This window comes from Crocodylus siamensis, chromosome 2, assembly GCF_052110815.1.
Source record: "Crocodylus siamensis isolate JL-2025a chromosome 2, ASM5211081v1, whole genome shotgun sequence".
Classification (NCBI taxonomy): Eukaryota; Metazoa; Chordata; order Crocodylia; family Crocodylidae; genus Crocodylus; species Crocodylus siamensis.
This window is the reverse complement of record NC_143396.1, coordinates 157,779,015-157,799,348: the sequence shown is the minus strand read 5'-3', so window position 1 is coordinate 157,799,348 and position 20,334 is coordinate 157,779,015. Positions and strand designations below refer to the sequence as shown.

At 44.3% G+C, this 20,334-nt stretch overlaps 1 protein-coding gene across 5 annotated transcripts in view; it reads left to right on the top strand.

Annotated features, from left to right (window-relative positions):
* Positions 1-20,334, top strand: part of LOC149870955 (sodium/hydrogen exchanger 9B2-like) — a 33,059-nt gene that overhangs the window by 2,966 nt on the left and 9,759 nt on the right. The window contains exons 1-9 of one of the 5 annotated variants that reach the window (XM_090031903.1): positions 2,117-2,343; positions 4,127-4,247; positions 5,097-5,200; positions 5,777-5,948; positions 6,797-6,967; positions 13,381-13,523; positions 14,800-14,927; positions 15,693-15,868; positions 19,791-19,897. In XM_090031903.1, the coding sequence (XP_089888029.1) occupies positions 5,105-5,200; positions 5,777-5,948; positions 6,797-6,967; positions 13,381-13,523; positions 14,800-14,927; positions 15,693-15,868; positions 19,791-19,897 (993 nt within the window). In that variant the 5' untranslated portion in view covers positions 2,117-2,343; positions 4,127-4,247; positions 5,097-5,104. Of the gene's footprint in view, positions 1-2,116; positions 2,344-2,367; positions 4,248-5,096; positions 5,201-5,776; positions 5,949-6,796; positions 6,968-13,380; positions 13,524-14,799; positions 14,928-15,692; positions 15,869-19,790; positions 19,898-20,334 lie in introns of those variants that run through there. The other 4 variants (XM_090031902.1, XM_090031900.1, XM_090031901.1 and 1 more) reach the window with 4 other exon arrangements.

The window sequence follows — 20,334 nt, the reverse complement described above, 5'->3', positions numbered from 1 at the left end:
ATGCCTCCTGTCACACATGTGACATGGCAGAAGGCATGATTTTGTGATCATGCATTAGATCCCACAGCATCTTTACCTCCATCTGTAGAGGAGCCCTAAGCAATCTAAGTTCCAACAAAACCAGCCATGCCAGCATGCTAATGGCCGTGAATGCTGGTGTTTGTCTGTTTGCAGATATGGCTACGTAAGAAACACGCTTGAGCACCTTCTGTAAACAGGTAGGTTTTAAATATACACAGCCAAAGCAATTTTTCCTTTTTATCTCTTGAAAACCCAGACAAGTTGAGATCAATGTGCATGTCTATTAATATATGGAGCACACTGGCCAAGATTTTTTAAATAATTGCCTTTGTCTCATAAAGCTCCTTTTAATCTTTATTTATATGCCAAGATAAGTGACTTTGGAAAAGCAAAAGGTATGGAACGGCTAGTGGGTCCAATTAATGTCAGAGAAATCAAATACTAAGTATCTTATTTGCAAGCCCTGAACTGGGGAAATGTAAAGGTTTGATTCCTCAAAGTCACTAAGGTTTGGATAGTTCCACTGCACATTGATGATTGGCGGTATACATGGGTGTATGCAGATGACGGTGGCATCTAGAGGAGGGGGTAAAATAGGAAAAAAATATTCCTGTGGAAAAACAGTCACCCAATGGAAATACAGCTGCACTGTGCAGTCTGACTTCATCATCTAATTAAGGAAGTGAGTTATGCTTGGTGAGGGGAGAAACGGTTGTTTTTCATATGATCTGTGGTTTAAGAGCAATCTTCTGCACAGTAAATGCATCAAATGCTTGTGTTTTATACAAAACATCTGATGGTCCAGGTTGTGTAGTGTACATGTAATGTATATGGGTACTTGAGAGACTACTACATCAGGGCTGAGTATTTTGGGTGGAAATTCAAGATCAGCCAAAATGTCTGTCAGTTCACTGACCTAAATGCGAAAGTTGAAAACCTGGTCTGGTAGAATAGTTTCCTCTTTAGAGTGCATCTCAAAGGACTTAAAGACCCTGGCCTACAACTACCAGGGCACATTTCAGCAGGAGTGGAGAGGTAGCCTTTTGTTGCTTGGTGTTATCCCATTAGAAAACAGAGGTTGAGAAGTATTGGGTGTTATCCATCCATCTCTTGACTGCTCAGCTTGTGGTTGGGTTGTTGATGGCTGTAGCACCTAAATGTTAGCATGGCTTTGTCCTCCGGCCCCTCTGTTAGACAGGAGGGCCCTTCATGGATGGGGGTGTGCAAATGCTCCTGCTGGGCCTTAAACCCAGAAATTCTTGTCCCTGCTCTGTCCGACCGATTGTCATAGTTGGGTGTCAAGAAGGGATTTTACCCCCTGGTCAGGTTGGTATGCATGGGGGGTTGCCTTTCTCTGGGGCATGGCCTCTACCTGGGATTTCTTGAGCCAGGGGTGGATCCGAGGGGGTGCAATAGTGTGCTTGCAGCCCCTTTGATTTCTGCTGCACTCAAACTTTAAAACTAACTGCCTGGCAATGGCAGCAGCATTTATAGCTGGGCAGCACTGAGGGCAGCAGTGGACTTCATACCTCATTTTAAACTCTTAATTCCCCAGGTGTTAATGCCCCCTCTCATTGGGTTTGTTTTGTTTTCTTTCTTTAAATGGTCTTGCTATTTCCCCAGCTGGAGCCTTGCTGTTCCCAGTAAAGGCAGCTCCTATTTCACAGCCCTGCATCTTGTTTGTAACTCATCCCAGTGAGATTCTAGCTGGGTGTTTTTCTTTTCAATGGCAGCCTGAATAAGCCAGGCTGACAAGGCCTGGCTTATTACTAAGGCTTTGAGGTTGTTTTTTTTTTTACCAGCAAACAGGTGGGGTGTTATTAGGGGGGGCCAGCACAGAGCACGTGCCCGTTTTCTGCTACTTTGTCATGCCTCTGTCCATTATTTTTCTCTTCAAGAGAAAACTAAAGGACACAAAGGCGTGGTATTTCGTATCAATAGAGGACAACCGGCCTGTCCTCCGCGATGGGCCCCCGAGGCGTTGTGTGAGGAAGCGCCTCCCCAGTGTTTATGTAGTGCCTAGATGGCGGTTGGGGGGGGGGGGCAGGCATCATCCCGCCTCAGGCCGGGCTGGGCCGAGGCGGCGGTGGAGGTTCGTCTAGCCCTGCTGCTTGAGGGCTGGGGCCGGGGCTCGAGCCCGCTCGCTACCAGCAGTAACAGCGGAGGCGCCGGCCGGGCCGGGCAGGGCGTCGTTGGTAGATGCGGATGACGCTGCGCCGGGGGGAGGGGGGGGCGACCGGCGCCTCCACCCGCCTGGCGCGGCCCCAGGGCAGGGCAGGACGGGGTGGGCCGGCACCGGCCGAGCATCCGAGGAGTTGCGCGGTAGGTGGCGGGGGGCGGCGGGACCCCGTGTTGCTGCGGGCGCCTCCGGGTAGCCCGGCCTGGCTCCTCGCCGCCACGTCCTGCATCCTCGCGGCGGGGTGCGGCTCGCCCAGTCCAGCTTCAGCGGCCCCGTGGCCTAGGGGGCTGGTGCCCGTGCCGGGGCCGTGAGGAGCTGCAAGAAAAGGGGCCACAAGAGGAAGGAGGCTGAAGCGGGGCCCGAGTGTCCTCAGGCGCGAAGAGGTCAAACAAGCGCCTGTTTTCACATCGCCTTTTCCGCGGCGGGAGTGGGCAGCACCCTGGCCGAGAGTCGAGATCCGCACCTGGCAGGGGAGCCACCACGTGTCTGGGGCCAGGAAGGCCGTTTTCCTAAAGCACTCCCGGGGATAACTGCTCTTCTGTTGTGGTTCAGGACCGCCCGAGGCGTTGGGGCTTCAAGCCCACCTGATGAAAAGGGGAGGCTCCTCCCTAGCTGGCTCCTGCAGCCACAGGACTGAGGGCAGGCAATACTTGGGGACATCTGAACCCCAGGCTTGGGCCGGCACATAGGATGCCTGCCAAAGGACTGGAAATACCTGAAGCCCTTGGTGGGGGTGGGGGATGTTTGCAGGTTGTCGGGCCACTTATGGTCCTGGACTGACTCATGGATTTGGACTGGATTTGGCTGGGAACACAAAAAATGTCTTTACAAAAAAAAAAGTCTAGATTCATAGGTGCTAGGGTCAGAAGACTTTGTATGGGACAGTGGGTAGGGATGATCCAGCCTCAGGCCCCTTCCAGCCCTGCATCCCTAGGACTCTGATCCTCCTCTTTTTTTATGCCTTTGCCTCCTCTTGGGTAGGCTGAGTCACTTCATACATTAATATCAGTTTAACATCAGAAGAATTTAAACAGAAACGCCCAGTTTCCAGTCTGGCAATTGAACAGTGCCTCCTTTTGTTTGCCAAGGCAGCCCGCGCTGCGTTATCAAGTGTATCACAACAAAGTGAGGGTTTGGTAATTGTGGGAACTGGCTCTCCAGCTCCCTTTCCAGATGCTTATATCAAGACCACGAGATGATCTTGGCTCGAAGTCCCTGCTACAATTTCTTGTGAGTTGGGTGGCACACACAGGTGGAAATTCAGCCAAAGTAATGTGATTGCTAGGCTACACTATTCGCGTCCAAAGAGCTAAAGTAGAGTTGACAAGAGTGCCTGAGTTTGCTGTGTGGGAGGAGAATGATAGCAAAGTGAACCACAGACTTGGCCTTGAATACATATGCAACCCCCAGAGAACTAGATATGTGAAACTAGGTTAAATGCATCTGGGAGCCCGATTCTGCTCTCAAAGGAAGCAATGACAAATCTCTAATTTCAGGGGTAATGCAATTAAGAGTTAAATAGAGAGAGACTTCAGCATGTAGCATCTGGCTGGGAAATGGGTGTGAAAGGAATTGGAGTTCTTGAATGCTCTGTACTGTCCCTCTGCCATATTTGAACTGTGGTGGGGATAAGAAAGGAGAGTTCTGGATCACTGCAGTCTTATCCTTACCTAAAAACATAATATGTACCTGGATTTAACTTCTTTGCAGGGCACCCTTCCTTCCAGAGCAGTCTTTTGAAGCAGTGTATTCAGCCCTTTGGAAAGGAGGAGTTTTGGGTAGCTAGTGTGACTCCTCCCTAATGACTAAAGCCAGGCTGTGACTTGGTGTCTGTAAGGAACTGTGGACATTGAGCATTGAGGTGATGTGGTCATATTTGCTGGACTTGGTCAGTTTTAGATAGATGCTTCCCTCCTGCCTCCTTAGGCTTAGAAGTGGAAAAAGTATCAAGACACTGGAACAGACTGAAAGAAAAGACGGGACTGTTTTGAACACTTCTGCTGAAAGCACTGGGAGAATTCTCTCACGCTCATTAGAGCTCACCAGGGTTTGTACGGTCTTTATGAATTTATTCTGAAGAAGGGAATATTCTAATTAAATGTTTCACCAGGCTAGAAGCTAAGTGCAACAGTCCCACTGATGGCTGGCTGTTCTGAGAGGCAGAGGAGATGACATGCTTTGTTCAGTGAATGCTTTGAAACATATGTTGGTATTAGATGACATAAGATGTTCAGCTAACACATTAGATGAAAACAGTAGAGTAATACATATTTACGATCTTCATTCAGTGTCATTTAACTTTTTTGTACAGCTCTGTTGTCAGCATGGTTGGGGTAGGAACTTGACCTTGGGAGACGCACCTTTCAGGGACCCTGAAAAAATCAGTATAGACTTGTCTAAGTCTTAGTCTATGGAAAATCTCAATTCGCACGTATGCTGTAAAAGTTGCAATTGCTTGCTCTTAATTTTCTGAACGTTCAGTTGCATTACAGTGCCTGCAGATCCTGCTGACTTTCCTGAATCATCTACTCATGATGCATCTGTGTTTCATGGTTCAGGAATAACAGACAAAACAGATTCTTTTCCTCCTTGTTCCTGCTAGGCTTAAAAAGTACATATTGGACCATGGCATTGTTGTGTGTTTAAGGTTTTAAAGACAACCATAGTTGTGATACATGCAGGTTTCAAGTTTTACAACCTTAGCAAACTTCTTCAAGCATAGGTGATTTTTGCATACAAAATCTTCATTGCATATATGCTGGTTTCCATTACGTTTTTTTCTTTAAATTGGGAAAGAAAAAAATAGCATTGAAAAGTTCTGAAATGGATGAATGTGATATGGTTTGATTTTTTTTTTCTCTTCATGTTTCATAACCATTTTATTGTTTTGCTCTAGATCTCAAGATGGTGAAGGAGGAGGATATTGTAGATGAGACTGAAGATCCAGAGCCAGCTATTGATGTGGTCAGTGGTATTATTCCTGTGTATCAGAAAACTCAGGTAATTGCAAATACGACCTGTATTCAGGCTCTCCTTTTTCTTAGGTCCCCAGATTCATTAAAACGTTAACAGAGATTAATTTTACAAATGGAACTTACATCCCTCTCAGTTACTTTATATGCTGTATTTTTTCTCCTTGGTGTGTGTGACCATTCAAAAATAGTGATCATAACTTCAACTTAGAGTGGAAGATCAGTTGGTTTAGGTGTTGCAAACAACCGTATATAAATCCTAGGACTGCTTCAGTGATTCTCAAACTATGGGCAACAGGATGTTTTCTTCCAGCAACTGTATTTGCATTAAAATACAACTTTAAAATATCTTGCTTACATTCTTGATGTTGCTTTTCCACAGTCAAGTTAGGCAGTCATGACTGGTGATCCATGTCATTTATAATGGAAAGGCTTGCAAGTAAATCTTATCTCACAATGTGCTTTGTGCTACATATATTTACAAGAAAAAAAAAGCCCTGATTTAGAAAACCTGGCCTACAGTGAGCAATGGGTGATAATTAATGTAGTAGTTCATTACAAATTAATATGATATTGTTTCTGAGAGAGTTTTGCTTTAATTTAGGAAGCTGCCACCTTGGACTCCAAAGGCACAGATGGAAATATACAAACAGAAGCAACTGCTCTACTAAATAACCATGTACAGCAACCTGAGACAGAGTCCAAGCATTCAAGGAAACTGAGGCAAAGATGTGTTTGTCCTCCTCAGGGCTTGCTTGCCCAAATAGTGACAAATGGTATGAAAGGGAAAGCATGTCATCTGTTCAAGGGGAGAGTAGACAACATGTGCTGAGTTTTCTAGATATTATAGACAATGGGTTTTTTTCATAAATAGTGAAGAAAGATTATTGCTTTCAACCAGATTTTCTAATCTTTAGCTGCTCTGAAGGAAGAATTTTGATGGAGAACAAGGACTTGACTTATTAGTATTTTCCACTACTACCTGACTGCTCCTTGTTTACACTCCTCTCATTATCTCAATCATTCTGTTCAGTGGTGTTAACTCTTAAAACTGTTTAATGTTATCAGCCACAAACAAACTGTAAAGAATAATATAATCTCATTATATTTCTGGTGCAATAAATGGGTTTTTGTTGAAATTAGGTCATTAATAAACCACTTCATTTTGTTACTTTGGGGTTAATCCTAATGTCTAAGGTTTTTTAAACCAAGGTACGGCTTCAAGGACAGTTTGGACGTATTCATTAGAACAATGTTAGCTGCTCTGGAAGTTGAGTGAGATGATAAATTATTACCTTGCCCATGGTTGCAAAGCTTCCCAAGTCGTGGAGATTCCTTATGTCTGTGATAGCCTTCCACCCCATTCCCAGCCCTATAAACTCATTTCCTCATATGCAGTACAGTATTCCTAACACCCTCTTATGGCTTATTGCAGTATTTCAGTTCCTGCAAAAGCAGAGGGTCAATTCACAATCTGAATATGAAAGCTTATTATGGGAAACTGGCATTAAATCTAAATAAAGTAAATCACTGATCACACCCAAAAAAATTGCAAACATGAATGAAAATTGAACCGAGTCTATTCTGAAAGAGGATTAATCACATGGTTGCTTTCTTGTTGCAGTTGCAGCAGTAGCTCTAATTTGGGCTGTGGCCTGGGCTATTACAGGGAAGGAGTGTCTGCCAGGTGGAAACTTATTCGCAGTTTTGCTGCTCTATTTTTTTGCTGTCGCTGGAGGTAAAATATTTGGGCTTATTAAAATACCTACACTGCCATCTCTACCTCCTCTTCTCGGTAAGTCTCATGTTCCATATTCTTTCTTCTTTTACTTTTGCCTTGCATAATATTGTTTGAATAGTATGATGAGATTTGGGGCTCAGAAATTTTGGTTAAAAACATGTGACTTTGCATATTGGATGAGACGCAAGGTCTGTTTAGTCTGTAATCCTGGCTTTGGGATCAATTGACATCAAATGCTTTGGAGGAAGACGCAAAAACCCTAGAACAAGCCAGTGCAGGAAAATCTACTCTTTCTCCTCCCTTCCCTTTACCCCCCCCCCCATCCTATTTTGTCTCATTCTGATATCTTAATTTTCAGGGCCTGGCTTTCTCCCTGAGCCACAAAGTTCAATATCCTTTCAATAGTTCTCAGTCCCTGAACTATAGCCACCCTAGAATTTGAATCCAGGATTGTTAGGTGTGAGCACAATCAACCAGTTCACAGTTCACATAATAATGAATTCATAATGTGTTAGATGCTACTGTTGATCTCTCTTACATCTATCTTGGGCAGGTTTTGAAAATGTTTTAAAGGGGAGGATGTTAAAAATATCTTTCTCCACAACTTATCCCAAACAATCTGTTTCTACTGCTTCTGATTGCCTTGATGCAAACTTTCTACTGTGATTGCTGACTTGACACCAGATTTTGTCACAAGTTGCTGACCGAAGGATGACCAATCCATTTCCTGCAAGTTTTTGGAATTTGTATTTTTTTGGGGGGCGGGGGGGGGTTGATTTTTGTTTTTTGCTTTGTTTTTTTAAATAATAGGAAAACCTGAAAAAATCCAAATTCTCTGCAATGGAAAATTTTAAAGAAAGTTATTTTAGATTAGTCAAAATGCTTTTTTTTTCCTATTTCATTTCTTTTTTTATAATACAAAAAAAAATAAATAAATTGAGATGAAAATTGTCACACAAATTCAACCCATGTCATTATACAAATGTTGAAACCTCATCTTTTTCACATTGGAAACTTTTTGTAAAGTTAGTCCCTAAATGAAATCGGCATAGTTTTGCAGAGTGTTTGGACTTTATGGGAAGCGTGAATGACTGGTGTCTCCCACAGCTGGGGAGGCACCATGGCAGTGAGTAGGGACTGTCTGCAGCTGTTGTTGGTGGGGGAGGGTAGCGAGCAGGGACTGCCTGCAGCTGCCACTGGCCCCATCAGTGACAAGGACGGCCTATAATGGGAAATGCTTTTTCTATCAAAACAAAAAGGTCCAGCAAAATTTTTCTGATGAGATATGTTGCTAACCTCTTACATTGAGTAGTTGAAGAAAGTGGGCTTGCAGATGGCATGAAGGCATGTACTAGATTCTGGGCCATAAATGTGATTTTTTTTTTTTTTTTTTTTTTTTTAATGTGTGTTACTGAGATCATGAATTAAGTGGCATATGACATTAGGTAGAACACCATTCAGAGATAGCACTTGTTTTACATTAATTTGGCTTACACATGAGCAGAGATTCAAATGAATAAAAGAAAGAGGACAAATTATTTTTGCAAAGAGATCATGTGGTTTGGAGTACTGAGAACTGGATTTGATGCATGAGAAGGTTTCTTCCAATCCTTTGTTCCTAGTTTTAAATGTTTTTTTAAAATGAACTACAGTTTCTGATTTTTGTCTTTTATTCAAGAGTTATAATGTAAGCATGAATCTACTTGTTAGGCAAGTAATCTTAGGCAAGAACAAAACCCTAAGCAGGATAGCACATGCCTGGTAAGCTGCTTATAACAATCTTCATGCTAAGGATTTCTCATATTTGAAGAACATCTGAACCTCTAGGAATCAAAGAAGGGGAAAAAAATAAATGTATTATTAGATGCATCATAAGTGGCACAGCCAGCCTCAGCGTGTGGTGCATAGCAGTTCAGATAGTTTCATAGTTGGTAGGGTCAGAAGGGACCTGAGCAGATCATCAAGTCCGACCTCCTGCTATGGCAGGAAAAAGTACTGGGGTCAAATGACCCCAGCAAGGTGTTCATCTAACCTCCTCTTGACCCCCAGGGTAGGAGCCAGCACCACTTCTCTTGGAAGTTGGTTCCAGGTCCTAGCCGCCCTGACCGTGAAGTAGCGTCTCTTGGTGTCTAGCCTGAACCTACCCTCTGCCAGCTTGTGACCGTTATTTCTAGTCACTCCTGCTAGTGCTCAGGGGAACAGGGACTCCCCCAATGCCTGCTGGTCCCCTCTGACTAGTTTACAAGCCACTAGATCCCTCCTCAGCCTTCTCTTGTGCAGGCTGAACAGGTTCAGGTCCCGTAGCCTCTCGTAGGGCCTGCCCTGCTGCCCCCGATCACGCGAGTGGCCCTCCTCTGGACCCTCTCCATGTTGTCCACATCCCTCCTGAAGTGCGGCACCCAGAACTGGACGCAGTACTCCAGCTCTGGCCTGACCACAGTCACATAGAAGGGGAGGATCACCTCCTTGGACCTGCTTGAGATGCATCTGTGGATGCATGACAAGGTATGGTTGGCCTTCCTGACTGCATCCCCACACTGCTGGCCCATGGTCATTTTGGCATCAATGATGACTCCAAGATCCTTTTCTGCCTCTGTACTGACAAGAAGGGAGTTCCCCAGCCTGTAGGTATGGTGCTGGTTCTTCCTCCCCAGATGCATCACCTTGTACTTGCCAGTGTTGAAACCCATCCTATTCTTATCCGCCCACCCCTGTAACCTGTTAGGTCTGATTGCAGCCTATTCCTCCCATCTAACATGACCACATCCCCCCACATCTTAGAATACAAGGCAGTCGAGGGGAAAGGGACTTAATGGTGGGGGTCTGCTACAGACCACCCAACCAAGGGGAAGAGCTAGACGGGGAATTCTTAAGTCAGCTCACAGAGGTAGTTAGGTCAAAAGACATCATCATGGGTGACCTGAACTTTCTAGACATCTGCTGGGAAAAGCAGTCAGCCAGGTCTGACTGCTCACGTGGGTTCTTGAAATACAGGACCTCCATCTAACCCAGGAGGTGCACAGCCCCACCAGGGGAGACAACCTGTTGGACCTGGTGCTGGCCACGGGCAACAACCTGGTGAGGGGGCTGCGGGTGCTTGACCACCTGGGTGACAGTGATCATCACCTGCTGGAATTCACCATCCAGTGCAAGGTGGCAAAGGTCTGCAGCAAGGCGGCAGCCCTAGACTTCAGGAGGGCAGACTTCAATGAGCTAAGGAGAATAGTCGGGGAGACACTGAGGTCCTGGAGAGGGGGGAGTCGGGTGTCCAAGAAGAGTAGGAACAGGTAACACAATAACAGATTGGGCAGGAAACAAAGCAGAGAAGCAGATCAGGCAGGGGAAAGGGATTGGAGTGGGGTGGATGTGGGGCTAATTCATGATGAGCCTTCCAAAAAGTTTGGCTCCAGCTGTCTAAAGTAATCTTTGCATATGCATATCTGGCCTTTGACCTACCCTTTTTAAGTGGAATTTAGCCTATGGCTTCTAGGTAGCTTTATATTATGATAAAACTGTTTGAAGGAATCATCAGCTTCCTTGGGGGACATTGTACATCCTCTGTGTGCTGTTGAGGGATCTCTGGGCACTGAAAGACATGCAGGTCCCTGCTCTAACTTACGGCACTTTGCATAAAGAACTATGAGTTAGAGCAACATGCTTTCCTCCTCCCTACCCAAGCCAACAGACAGCCTGTTGGGTTGGGGGGAATCAAGTCTGCCTGCCTGTCCCTCAATCAGGGCTGGGCTGTTGCAACCCCACTCCCCCTCCCAGCTCCAGTGTTGTCTGCAGGAAGGGAGTGGGGAGGGGGAGCTGTGGTCTGGGGTTTGTCCAGCCTGAACTGAAAGAAGGGGCAGGTGGGGCCACAAGGCAGGGGAGCTGCAATCCACCTACCCCCCTTCAACTCAGGCCAGGCACCACAGCTCCCCTTCCTCCTCCCCCCTTATCCTGCTTTTTGCAGATAGCACTGGTGGGGGGCCAGGCTGATGGAGCTAAGCCCTGATCATGCTGGCGGATTGATCCTAGGAAACAAATTTCTTAAGGTGTTCCACTTTGGAGCGCCTTCATGTGATCTCTCATTAGATGACAGTTAATTTGTCATGCAATTGGCCACATTTAAAGTGCTCTGTCACCACACAACTATAGAGAGTTTTCAGGGGGTCATTTGCATGATAAACATAACTTCTCTCTGCACTCTCTGAGACAGCCCTACATAGGACAGTGAAGGACCTAAAGAGACTGTGATTACCAGAACTGTATAGTTATAACAACAATAACATTTCACAAGCATGGCATAAGGCTTGTGACCAGTATTGCAACACAAATGCTGATGTAATTTTCATACTAAGGTACAAATTAATCATGTTTTTCCTGAAGGGTGTCTGAAGAACAAAAAGTGCCTAAAATGTTATTCCGGGTCAAATAAAAGCCACAGTCAAGGCTTATTAGAGCAGGGCCAGCATTCTGTGGCTGACTTCAGTGCGGTATTTTTTTAAAGTCTGTACAGTGGAGTTGCATCACATGCGCATTTAACTTACGCAAATTCAACTATACGCGCTTGGCAAAAAAAAAAAAAAGAGAAAAATAACAATTTAAATAGTGCAGGAGATTCCATCCGGCCGTCATTCCACTCAATGAGTGTATGCCCTGGAGTGACCATGAGATGGGAGACGTGAATCTGCTGTTCTCTCAGTTGGTCTCAGTTCCCATGTGTGTCTCATAGTGTGAGCATCTCATCGCAATTTTGACTATATGTGATTTTCGCCTTACACGCTGACTTCAGAACCTAACTCCCACATAAGATGCGACTCCACTGTATTGTGTTAAATTTCATAAAAGAAATATAAATAAACTGTGCCCCAATGTATACATTTTGCAGGATTAAGCCTTAAAATGGAATATTGCAGGTCTGTGGAAAACTGAAAAAAAATCTTTTATTTATAGAACAGATCTGATATAAAGCAGCAAAAACATCAAAGTGGAAAATAACTGCCAAATAAATATTTGCAAGTGGTAGAATTTGATTAGTAGTTACCTAGCAAATAGGAGTAGAAGACTAAAATTCTTTTCCTAATTCCTTTTCATGAATTCTTAAAGAACTAAAAACAAGGAGTTTAATTTTTATACTGTGAAATATTGTGGGCCAGATTATCAAAGGAGCAAAGTGTTGCAGTTCTTGACCATTTCTTTATTTAAAATAAATGACAAGTATTAAATAATCTTCCTTTCCTCTGTAAAAACAAAAAAAACAAGTATCATTTAAAAAATAAAAAATTGTCTATGCCCCTGGTTGGCTGTGTGTTCTATAATGGCCTACACATGGATGGAAAATCTCCATTCTGTAGTCTATTGTGTATCCAAGTGCCGTATATGCTCAGTGGATAACACTGAACAGAAGTGTCATAATCTCTGTGTCTTATGACTCTGGCACACATTCATTTAATGGTTGACTAGGATCTGATCCCCAGTCCCAACAATCGTGCCTCCTGCTATTTTACACATGCATGGAAGGAAGTGTGATTGTGGAATCAGGGATCAGATCCCAGTCATGCCATTATTACTTGCCAGTGCATGGGGAGCTCAGGTTCATAATCATAATAAAGTCTACAAGTGGCTGAGCCCTTTGCTCACTCCTCCCCCACCTTGCTGGCAGCTTCTGAACCTCTGTGCTGGGCAGCCTGACCAGAGCTGCTGGGCATGGGATTTAAAGTCCCTAGTGGGGAAGTCCAGGTAAGCTGCTTCAGCAGAGGTCTTTAAATCCCCTGTGATCTGGGACCTTCCAGCTTCCCATACCTCACACCTTGAAGCAGCACCTGCAGTTGGGGAGCCAAGGGCTCTCAGTTCCCCAGCTTTCACTTCCACGGGCACCCTGGGAATTTAAAAACAAGGTGTGCAGCTGTGCTCAGTGAGCCTGAGGTTGGGAAGACGTACCTTAATATTAGGCTCATAGCACTCCCCCACTCTGACTTCAGGGATCAGATGGGGGCACTGGATGTAAGATTGGGTGGGCATGGCTGTGTTCTGGACCCTGGGGTTGCTCCATGCTGGATCCCTGCACTCAGCTGAGCGTCAAAATCTGTGGTTGGGTCAGTCCCCATATGCCACATGTTCATTTTAAGGCATTTACAAACGAGCAACAAAGTTGTTGTACATTGTACGTGGAATATCGCTGGTTCATTTACTATTATTATACCATAAGTTGGCATTAACTTATGGCCAGATTACTGTTTCTGTTTAACGGTTAACGTGTTAATAGCATTTTAAATGTAATAAATGTAATGTATTTCAGGGCCCTGAGTCCCCCATCTGTAAAATGGGGATAACAACAGGAGAAGGACTGTTTCCTTGCTTTTTATTATGTGTTTCCATAGTTCTTAGTACAGCAGGGACTTATCTTGGGATTCTAGACACTTCTGTAATATAGGAATGATTATGTCTTGTTCAAAAGATATGCCCTTTTTTTTTTTAAGGAATGTTACTTGCTGGTTTTCTCATCCGCAACACCCCTGTCATCAGTGACATAGTCCAGATAAAGACAAACTGGTCAGCAGTACTGAGAAATATTGCCCTTTCCATTATCTTGATCCGAGCAGGGCTTGGCCTTGATGCAAAGGTACAGTACAGAGTGTTTCTGATATACTAATGTATGAATACAAAATATTTGACAAACTATTTTTGAAGGTGTCATCAAACTGTTCAGTCTCAAAAACTTTTGTATGAAAGGTTTTTGCTATTGCATCTGCTTCAAAATTGAAAATAAGATAAAGTATTCCATCAGGAAAGGTTAATAAAATCAATACTCTGTGCTGAATTCAAAAATAGGCTGAGCCAGACTGTTTTGTGATCTTCTCCCTCCTCTTTTCCCCTAAAGAAGTTTTTGTTTTTTGGGAGTAGGTCCTCACAGTGATATGCACTCTTATCTTGATTTGCAAGCAGTATAAATTTTAATTGATTTAGTTAGCTTTTCCTGTAAAGCCTTTGTCTTGTCTTTGTGAGCAAAAAATAATTCCTCTTCCAGTCAGTGAGGCTGGATAGATTCCCAACATGAAAAAGGAAGGAGCTAGCAAATGAGAGCTCCTGTCTTTTTCCAGAACTCAGAACTGCAATCAAGCCATTAAATGTTGACCAGGTAGGATGACCCTGACCACTTTTTTTAGGCAAGGTAAAGGCTTCGTAGGGAGTTTATAATATGACCAGAAATTGTTTTTTGCTTTTACAACTAAAGAAAATGCCAGAAAGCATTAGGTTACACCAGTTCTAGTCTTCTCTAACATTTTCTTAATAGCATCATTGAGCTCTGTATTGAAAGGGCCTTTTAGTGTTAGGTGGCTTGACATTGCCCACAGTTGGATGATGACTTCAGTAATTAGATGCTGTTTTCCCTTTGTAGTGTATATATTTTCAGACCAAATCTTTGAGTCCATTTTTTTTCTCCCTGTGGTAATTTTAGTGGTCTGTAGTATAGATGTAACGTAGTTCTAGTTATTGGTACCCAGGCATTAGTGTAATTGCAGCAATACTCTCCCATGGTATAGACCAGTGTTTCTCAACCTTTTAAGTAGCAAGTACCCCCTAACTTTGGAAAATGAAGGAGCCACAGGGTTTAACACAGTTGTTGCTCTGTGCCACCAACCTATGTCCCTAACAGGACCTTGTCCCCAAATTCCCAGCCCCTCTAGAAGCCCTGGAGGCCAGACGACAGCTCTGTGGGCTGTATGTTTGGCACCCCGATGCATGGAAATGAAGTTTTACAATGAACTTCACTGTACTATACAAGGGCAACGGTACATTTTTTTATAAACCTGAGTGGATCTTAAAATGCTTTTGCCTTTTATGAAATCGAAGTGTTGTTACTGTTGCTAATGTGAAAATATATGTTTATGTTTCAGGCACTTATGAAATTAAAGGCAGTCTGTCTAAGGCTTTCTTTTGGGCCCTGCATCTCAGAGACTTGTGCTGCTGCTATTCTCTCCCATTTCCTCTTGGGTTTGCCATGGCAATGGGGATTTATATTAGGGTAACTTACTTTCCTTTCTCCTATATAACAAAACTGAATGACTTTTTACTATGATGGTGCCTGTCTATCTGCTAGGGATCTTTTCTTGAATTAATGCATGACACAGGTATCCCCAGGGTCTAAACATATGACTAATGTACTGCCAGGCAGAAGATGAAGGTTCACTACTGGTTACCTCATGGTAAAATGCTGTTCCAGGCCCTGTAAGAAAGTGCTTCGTGCCATGTTCTTAGAGCTGGTTTGAGGAAGATGTTCACATTATGAAGGAAATCTAGCTGTACCACAATTCTCTGGCAGAGATTCTGGTCTTAGGAAGGAGGTTACTAGAGGGTGGCTTAAAGAAAGTAAGTAAATCAGGTCAGGATTCTCATGGCTTTGTCTGAAACACAGAAGGTCTTTGGGGTCAAGAAGAAATATTATTGTAGACATACTACTCGGACCAGTAAGTATTAGCATTCAGAACGTTACTTAAAGAGCACTAGCTATTAAAAGCAAGTGTAAACATCCAGTAAGCCCTCTGTTTTTGGAGCAGTATTGTTGAGGGAGCACTGCTTTTCCATCTTATGCCATCAAGCTCTGTATTTTGACACCACTGAATTGGTGGGGTAGCAAACATGGACTGCCAGTTTACACATCTTGGTTGTGAGCAGTTCAGAGAAAGGACAGCACCTAAAAATGGAACTTTTATATATTTGTAATGGAGGAAAAGGGACTGATAGCTTTCCCAGTTTCATATTTCATTCTTAAGGATTGTGCATTTTTTAGTTTTGTTCTAGGTGCTGTCTCTCCAGCTGTTGTGGTCCCCTCTATGCTGATTTTGCAGGCAGGAGGATATGGTGTTGAAAAGGGAATCCCTACCTTGCTAATGGCTTCTGGAAGCATTGATGACATCTTGGCGATCACAGGTTTCAATACCTGTTTAGGCATGGCTTTCTCTGCAGGTATGCCAGCAAATTCAGAGATGGCAAAAGCCAAGGCCTATTTAGAAATGTTTTAAGAAATCTATTGTCTAGTGTGATGGAATTGTTATAAATTAATTTTATGAATCAAAAGGAGTTTTGATAGATGCTGGTAACTCCAACAATGGAGAGAAGTTGCACATATGCAGAGGGGCCTGCACAAGGCATTCTCAGTTTTGAGATTTTTGTGCTATACAGCCATAATAGATTAACTCCCCCAGCTTCACACTCACCCAGCTGCTGTGGTTGGACCCCGTTACACTACATCTCTCTGACATGCTTCCTTGATCTAAAAGTCCCAAATGGTCTCTTGATTCACCAAGATTATGGTGCTAAACAGGTACTTTTATATACAGGAAAACATGTTTACATGATGCTGGTAATTGGGAGATCTGAGTTTTTCTCTCAACACTGTCACTTACCCTTGGTATCCTTCATCAAGGTGCTTAGATTCTTTGTGCATCAGTATTTCTTGTGGATTTGTGATGACCAGGGATTCTGGTTTTCCCTGATATAAAATTGCAAATTCTCTGATTATTAGAGGATTTGTGATCTCTTTTAAATGCCCTTAAATCCATTATTAAAACGAAAGGCTCCCCACAGACCCCCCCCCCCAAGCCTGCTTGTGCCTCTCATTTCCCCACCCCCCGACACTGCCCCCACAGCCTTGCTGGTGTCCCTCACCCCCCACTCACAGCCCCTGTTTATTTAACCTGGCCAGAGGGGGCTCCCAGCTGCCAGGGCTACGGACCTGGGTCCACAGCCCCTGCCATGCTCCCCGCTGCAGCAGGTGAGGGGAGGGGTGCGGCTGGCTCCCCACCACAGCACATGCTCCCAAAGGGGGCAGGGGGAACCTGTACCCTCCAGATCTGTGAGAAGGGCAGGCACAGACTGCAGGCATTGACTCCCACCCTGCTGCCCTCCCCCAGGGCCTCCACACCCCAGCAGGTACAACCCAGCATGGCAGGGCACAGCAGGGCCACGTGGAGAAGCTACTCAATTCTGAGAGCTCTGCTGCCTTGGCGATGTGCCTCCTGCATACAGGACTGCTTTGAGGGCAGCGGTGCAGGTTTGCACCTCTCAAAGCAGCCGCATGCACAGCAGGTGCACCGCTAGGGCAGCAGGGCAGGAGCCTGCATCTGCAGCCCACGCCTGCCCTGTGCACAGATCTGGGGGGCACAAGTCCCCCCTGCCCCCCTCAGGAGTGTGTGCCGTGGTAGGGAGCCAGCCCCCCACCCCCTGACAAACCACCTGGGGCCCTGTCCCACTCCCTACTGGCACCCTGCAGCTGTGCATTGCAGCCCGGAACCCCAAGCCCCACACATCCTCCTGGCTGGACAGCAGTCCCAGCCATGGCCAGCTCCCTCCCTCCCTGTGTTCTCACTGTTCATGTGAAGTAGAGTCTGCTGGACAAACATCTATAATCTAGCTTTCCTTAAGCTAAATTTTTATGGGAAAAATATTACAATTGATTAAAACAGGAGAAAACTAACCAGATGTTAGAAGTTCTGTTCTCTGAAAGCTCCTTTCACTCTCCAAGGGGAACTTTTTTAGAGGAATCCTAATCGAAGCTCATAGGCAGACAAAATTCTTTGAGTGAATCTGATATCTTTTATTAGACCAACTTCAGTAGTTGGAAAAAAAAATTTTAAACAATCTTTTGGGTTCAAAAACCCTTTGTCAGGCTGAGGAAGTTTCAGCAGTTGATGTGTGCTCTTCCTGGATGGAATGAAAAGTAAAGAAGCCAGAGGTTGGGCTGGTATGCATACAGGACAGGCAGTCAGTGAAGAAGTAAATTGAGGAGTCAGTGGGTGAGACAGGCTGGGTTGGGGCTGGAGAAAGGGGATGAATAGTGGAGAAGTACCTGGGGAGTCAGCTGTCAGGCAGGTTATAATGTGTCATAAATGCAATGTCTATATTTAGTCCTTGATTTTTAGTATCCAGGAGTTTGATGAAGTGGAATTTGTAGGCTCATCTCTGGGAAGTGTTTTGTAAGTTTCGTTTGATGATCAGGACTGAGAGAGTGGTTTTCTTGTGAGATGTGCCCCCACAGGTAACTGGGTATTCTTGTCTTTGATAGAGTTACAGTGTGCATTCATTCTGGTGTGCGGTTGTTATTTGGTCTCTCCTATGTATTTTCCATCAGGGCATTTGTTGCACTGGATGAGATGTATTACATTTCTGGAGGTGCAGCTGCAAGATCCGGGAATGCTGATGGTTCTGTCGTGGGGTGTAGTAATTGTGGGGGTGGTGATGTGTTGGCAGGTTTTGCATTTCTTGTCATAGCATGGTCTGGATCGATTTGGTGTGTTCTGGGCTTGAGGAAGTTTGCTTCTGGTGATGAGGTTAGCGAAGTTCAGTGCTTGTTTGAAGGTTAGGATGGGTGGCTCTGGGAAGATCTTTTTAAGAATAGGGTCTCTTTCTAGTATGGATTGCAGTTGTTTGAGGATTTTCCGTATGGGTTTGAGGGAGGGGTGATATGTCATAACCAGCAGTGTGCAATTCGTGGGGAGGTTTCTTCTGTACTGCAGCAGTTCTTCACATGGTATCCGGGTGGCTCTTTCAAATGTGTAATCTACCTCTGGAGGAGTGTCCTTGTTGGGTAAAAGCCTTTTTAAGATTGGTGAGGTAGCAATCCTGGGGGTTCTCCTCAGTGCAAATTCGGTGGTATTTGAGGGCATGCCTGTATATCATAGCTGTTTTGGTGTGTTTAGGGTGATTGCTGGTTCTGTGCAGATATGTATGTTGGTCTGTGGGTTTCTTGTATAACGTGGTCTGTATTTTATCATTCTGGATACTGATCATTGTGTCTAAAAAGGAGATGTTGGTGCTGGAGTATTCAAGAGAAAGTTGGATGGAGGGATGGTGAGGTTGAAGCTCATAGTAGTCATTTTTATCAGTCAGAATTTTATGAACAGCTTTTCTCACTTCTGAGCACTGATGATAGGTTAAGGATGGCTTTCACCAGTCATCGCCTATAAATATAGCATACATTTCCTTCATCTCTCAAGAAAATATTGGAAATTAAATTGTTTTAAGTAATTTTTCATAAACTGAACTAATCTGTTTCAGAAAATGCTTGTCACTTTTCACATGTGAACTATATCATTCCATTCCCCCCTCCCTCTCCAAGTCCCCCCCAACAAAAAAAAACCCCACCCCAAAACCACATGAGGAATAAAGTCTCCATCTTCTTTCCAGATATTTTCTCACCCATAGCAGCCACATATGAGGGGCAGAATGTTGCCTTGCAACAGTATAGACCCTAAGGATTTATGGGGACATCAAATACTGATACTGCAGATTATGGGGCATCTATGAGAGAACACCTTGATTCTGAGCTCTTCCCTAGTCTTCTGTTGGTAGTGTTCCTAGACGAGCTGCACTGCCGTAGTTGTCTCCAGTCAGTACTCTAATTTTTATTTAGAAATACAAATGGAGAAATCAGTTCTGCCAATGGCAGTGTGAATTTCTACACTGACCCAGGGTCCTAAACAGAGCCTAGTATGCTGAAAAGCTCCTGTTCCACAGCCTTGTTCCTGCCTTGGAATTGCTATACCCTAGAGAAAACACCAAAATCTCAACTGCTCATTATTTAAGTGGATGGATGTCTTCAGTTATGAGGAGAGAGCATGCAACATACTCGCTACTTCCATCCTCCTACATGGTCTCTGCATCCTTGTATTCCCTCAGGGGAGAGGGAAGGAACCTCTCCACATGTAGTTCAAAATGCAGGATTACTTTGAATGTGAGATTACATCAAGCCCTATATATTTTTCTCCCAAATGTGAGTCGGGCTGCTTTCCTATATTCTGTGTTGGAGGTAGTGGCTAGGGTGTGGCATGAAAGAGGCTGAATGTGAATGCTTTCTTCTCTAAACCCTCTTCTCATGATTTGTGACCAGGTTCCACGCTTTACAGTGTCCTCCGAGGGGTGCTAGAGGTTGCAGTTGGAGTAGCAGCTGGTGGGCTTTTAGGAATTATTATTCGATATTTTCCAAGCAGTGATCAGGTGAGTGGGGGTCACCTGAGGTGCATGTAATTCCCTTGCTATGAGTGGAGAATTATTAGCTGAAGAACTAAATGATCCACTTCCTAACTCAAAGTGAGAACAGATATGACTTTATTTAGAATGATCTGTGTCAGCAGTTTGTAGAGTTTGAATCTCATGAAGGGTTTATTCTTCATTATAATGAGTAATGTGTTTGCTGTGATGGTAAAATTGTGCAGTTTCCTAAACCTCTAATGTGCTAGGATTTTACATCTTCAGTCACCAGTCCTATCATTAACAGTGGTTACAGGCAGTCCTCAACTTACAGTGAACAGCATTTACGACATTTGTAAATTTCAACTTTCGACCTCAGTTTCTACTTTATGAGGTTTGATCCGATGCAGTGTCACACCAGCAAACAAGTTTGCTGCATTGCCCATCTCCCTGGAGAACATCTG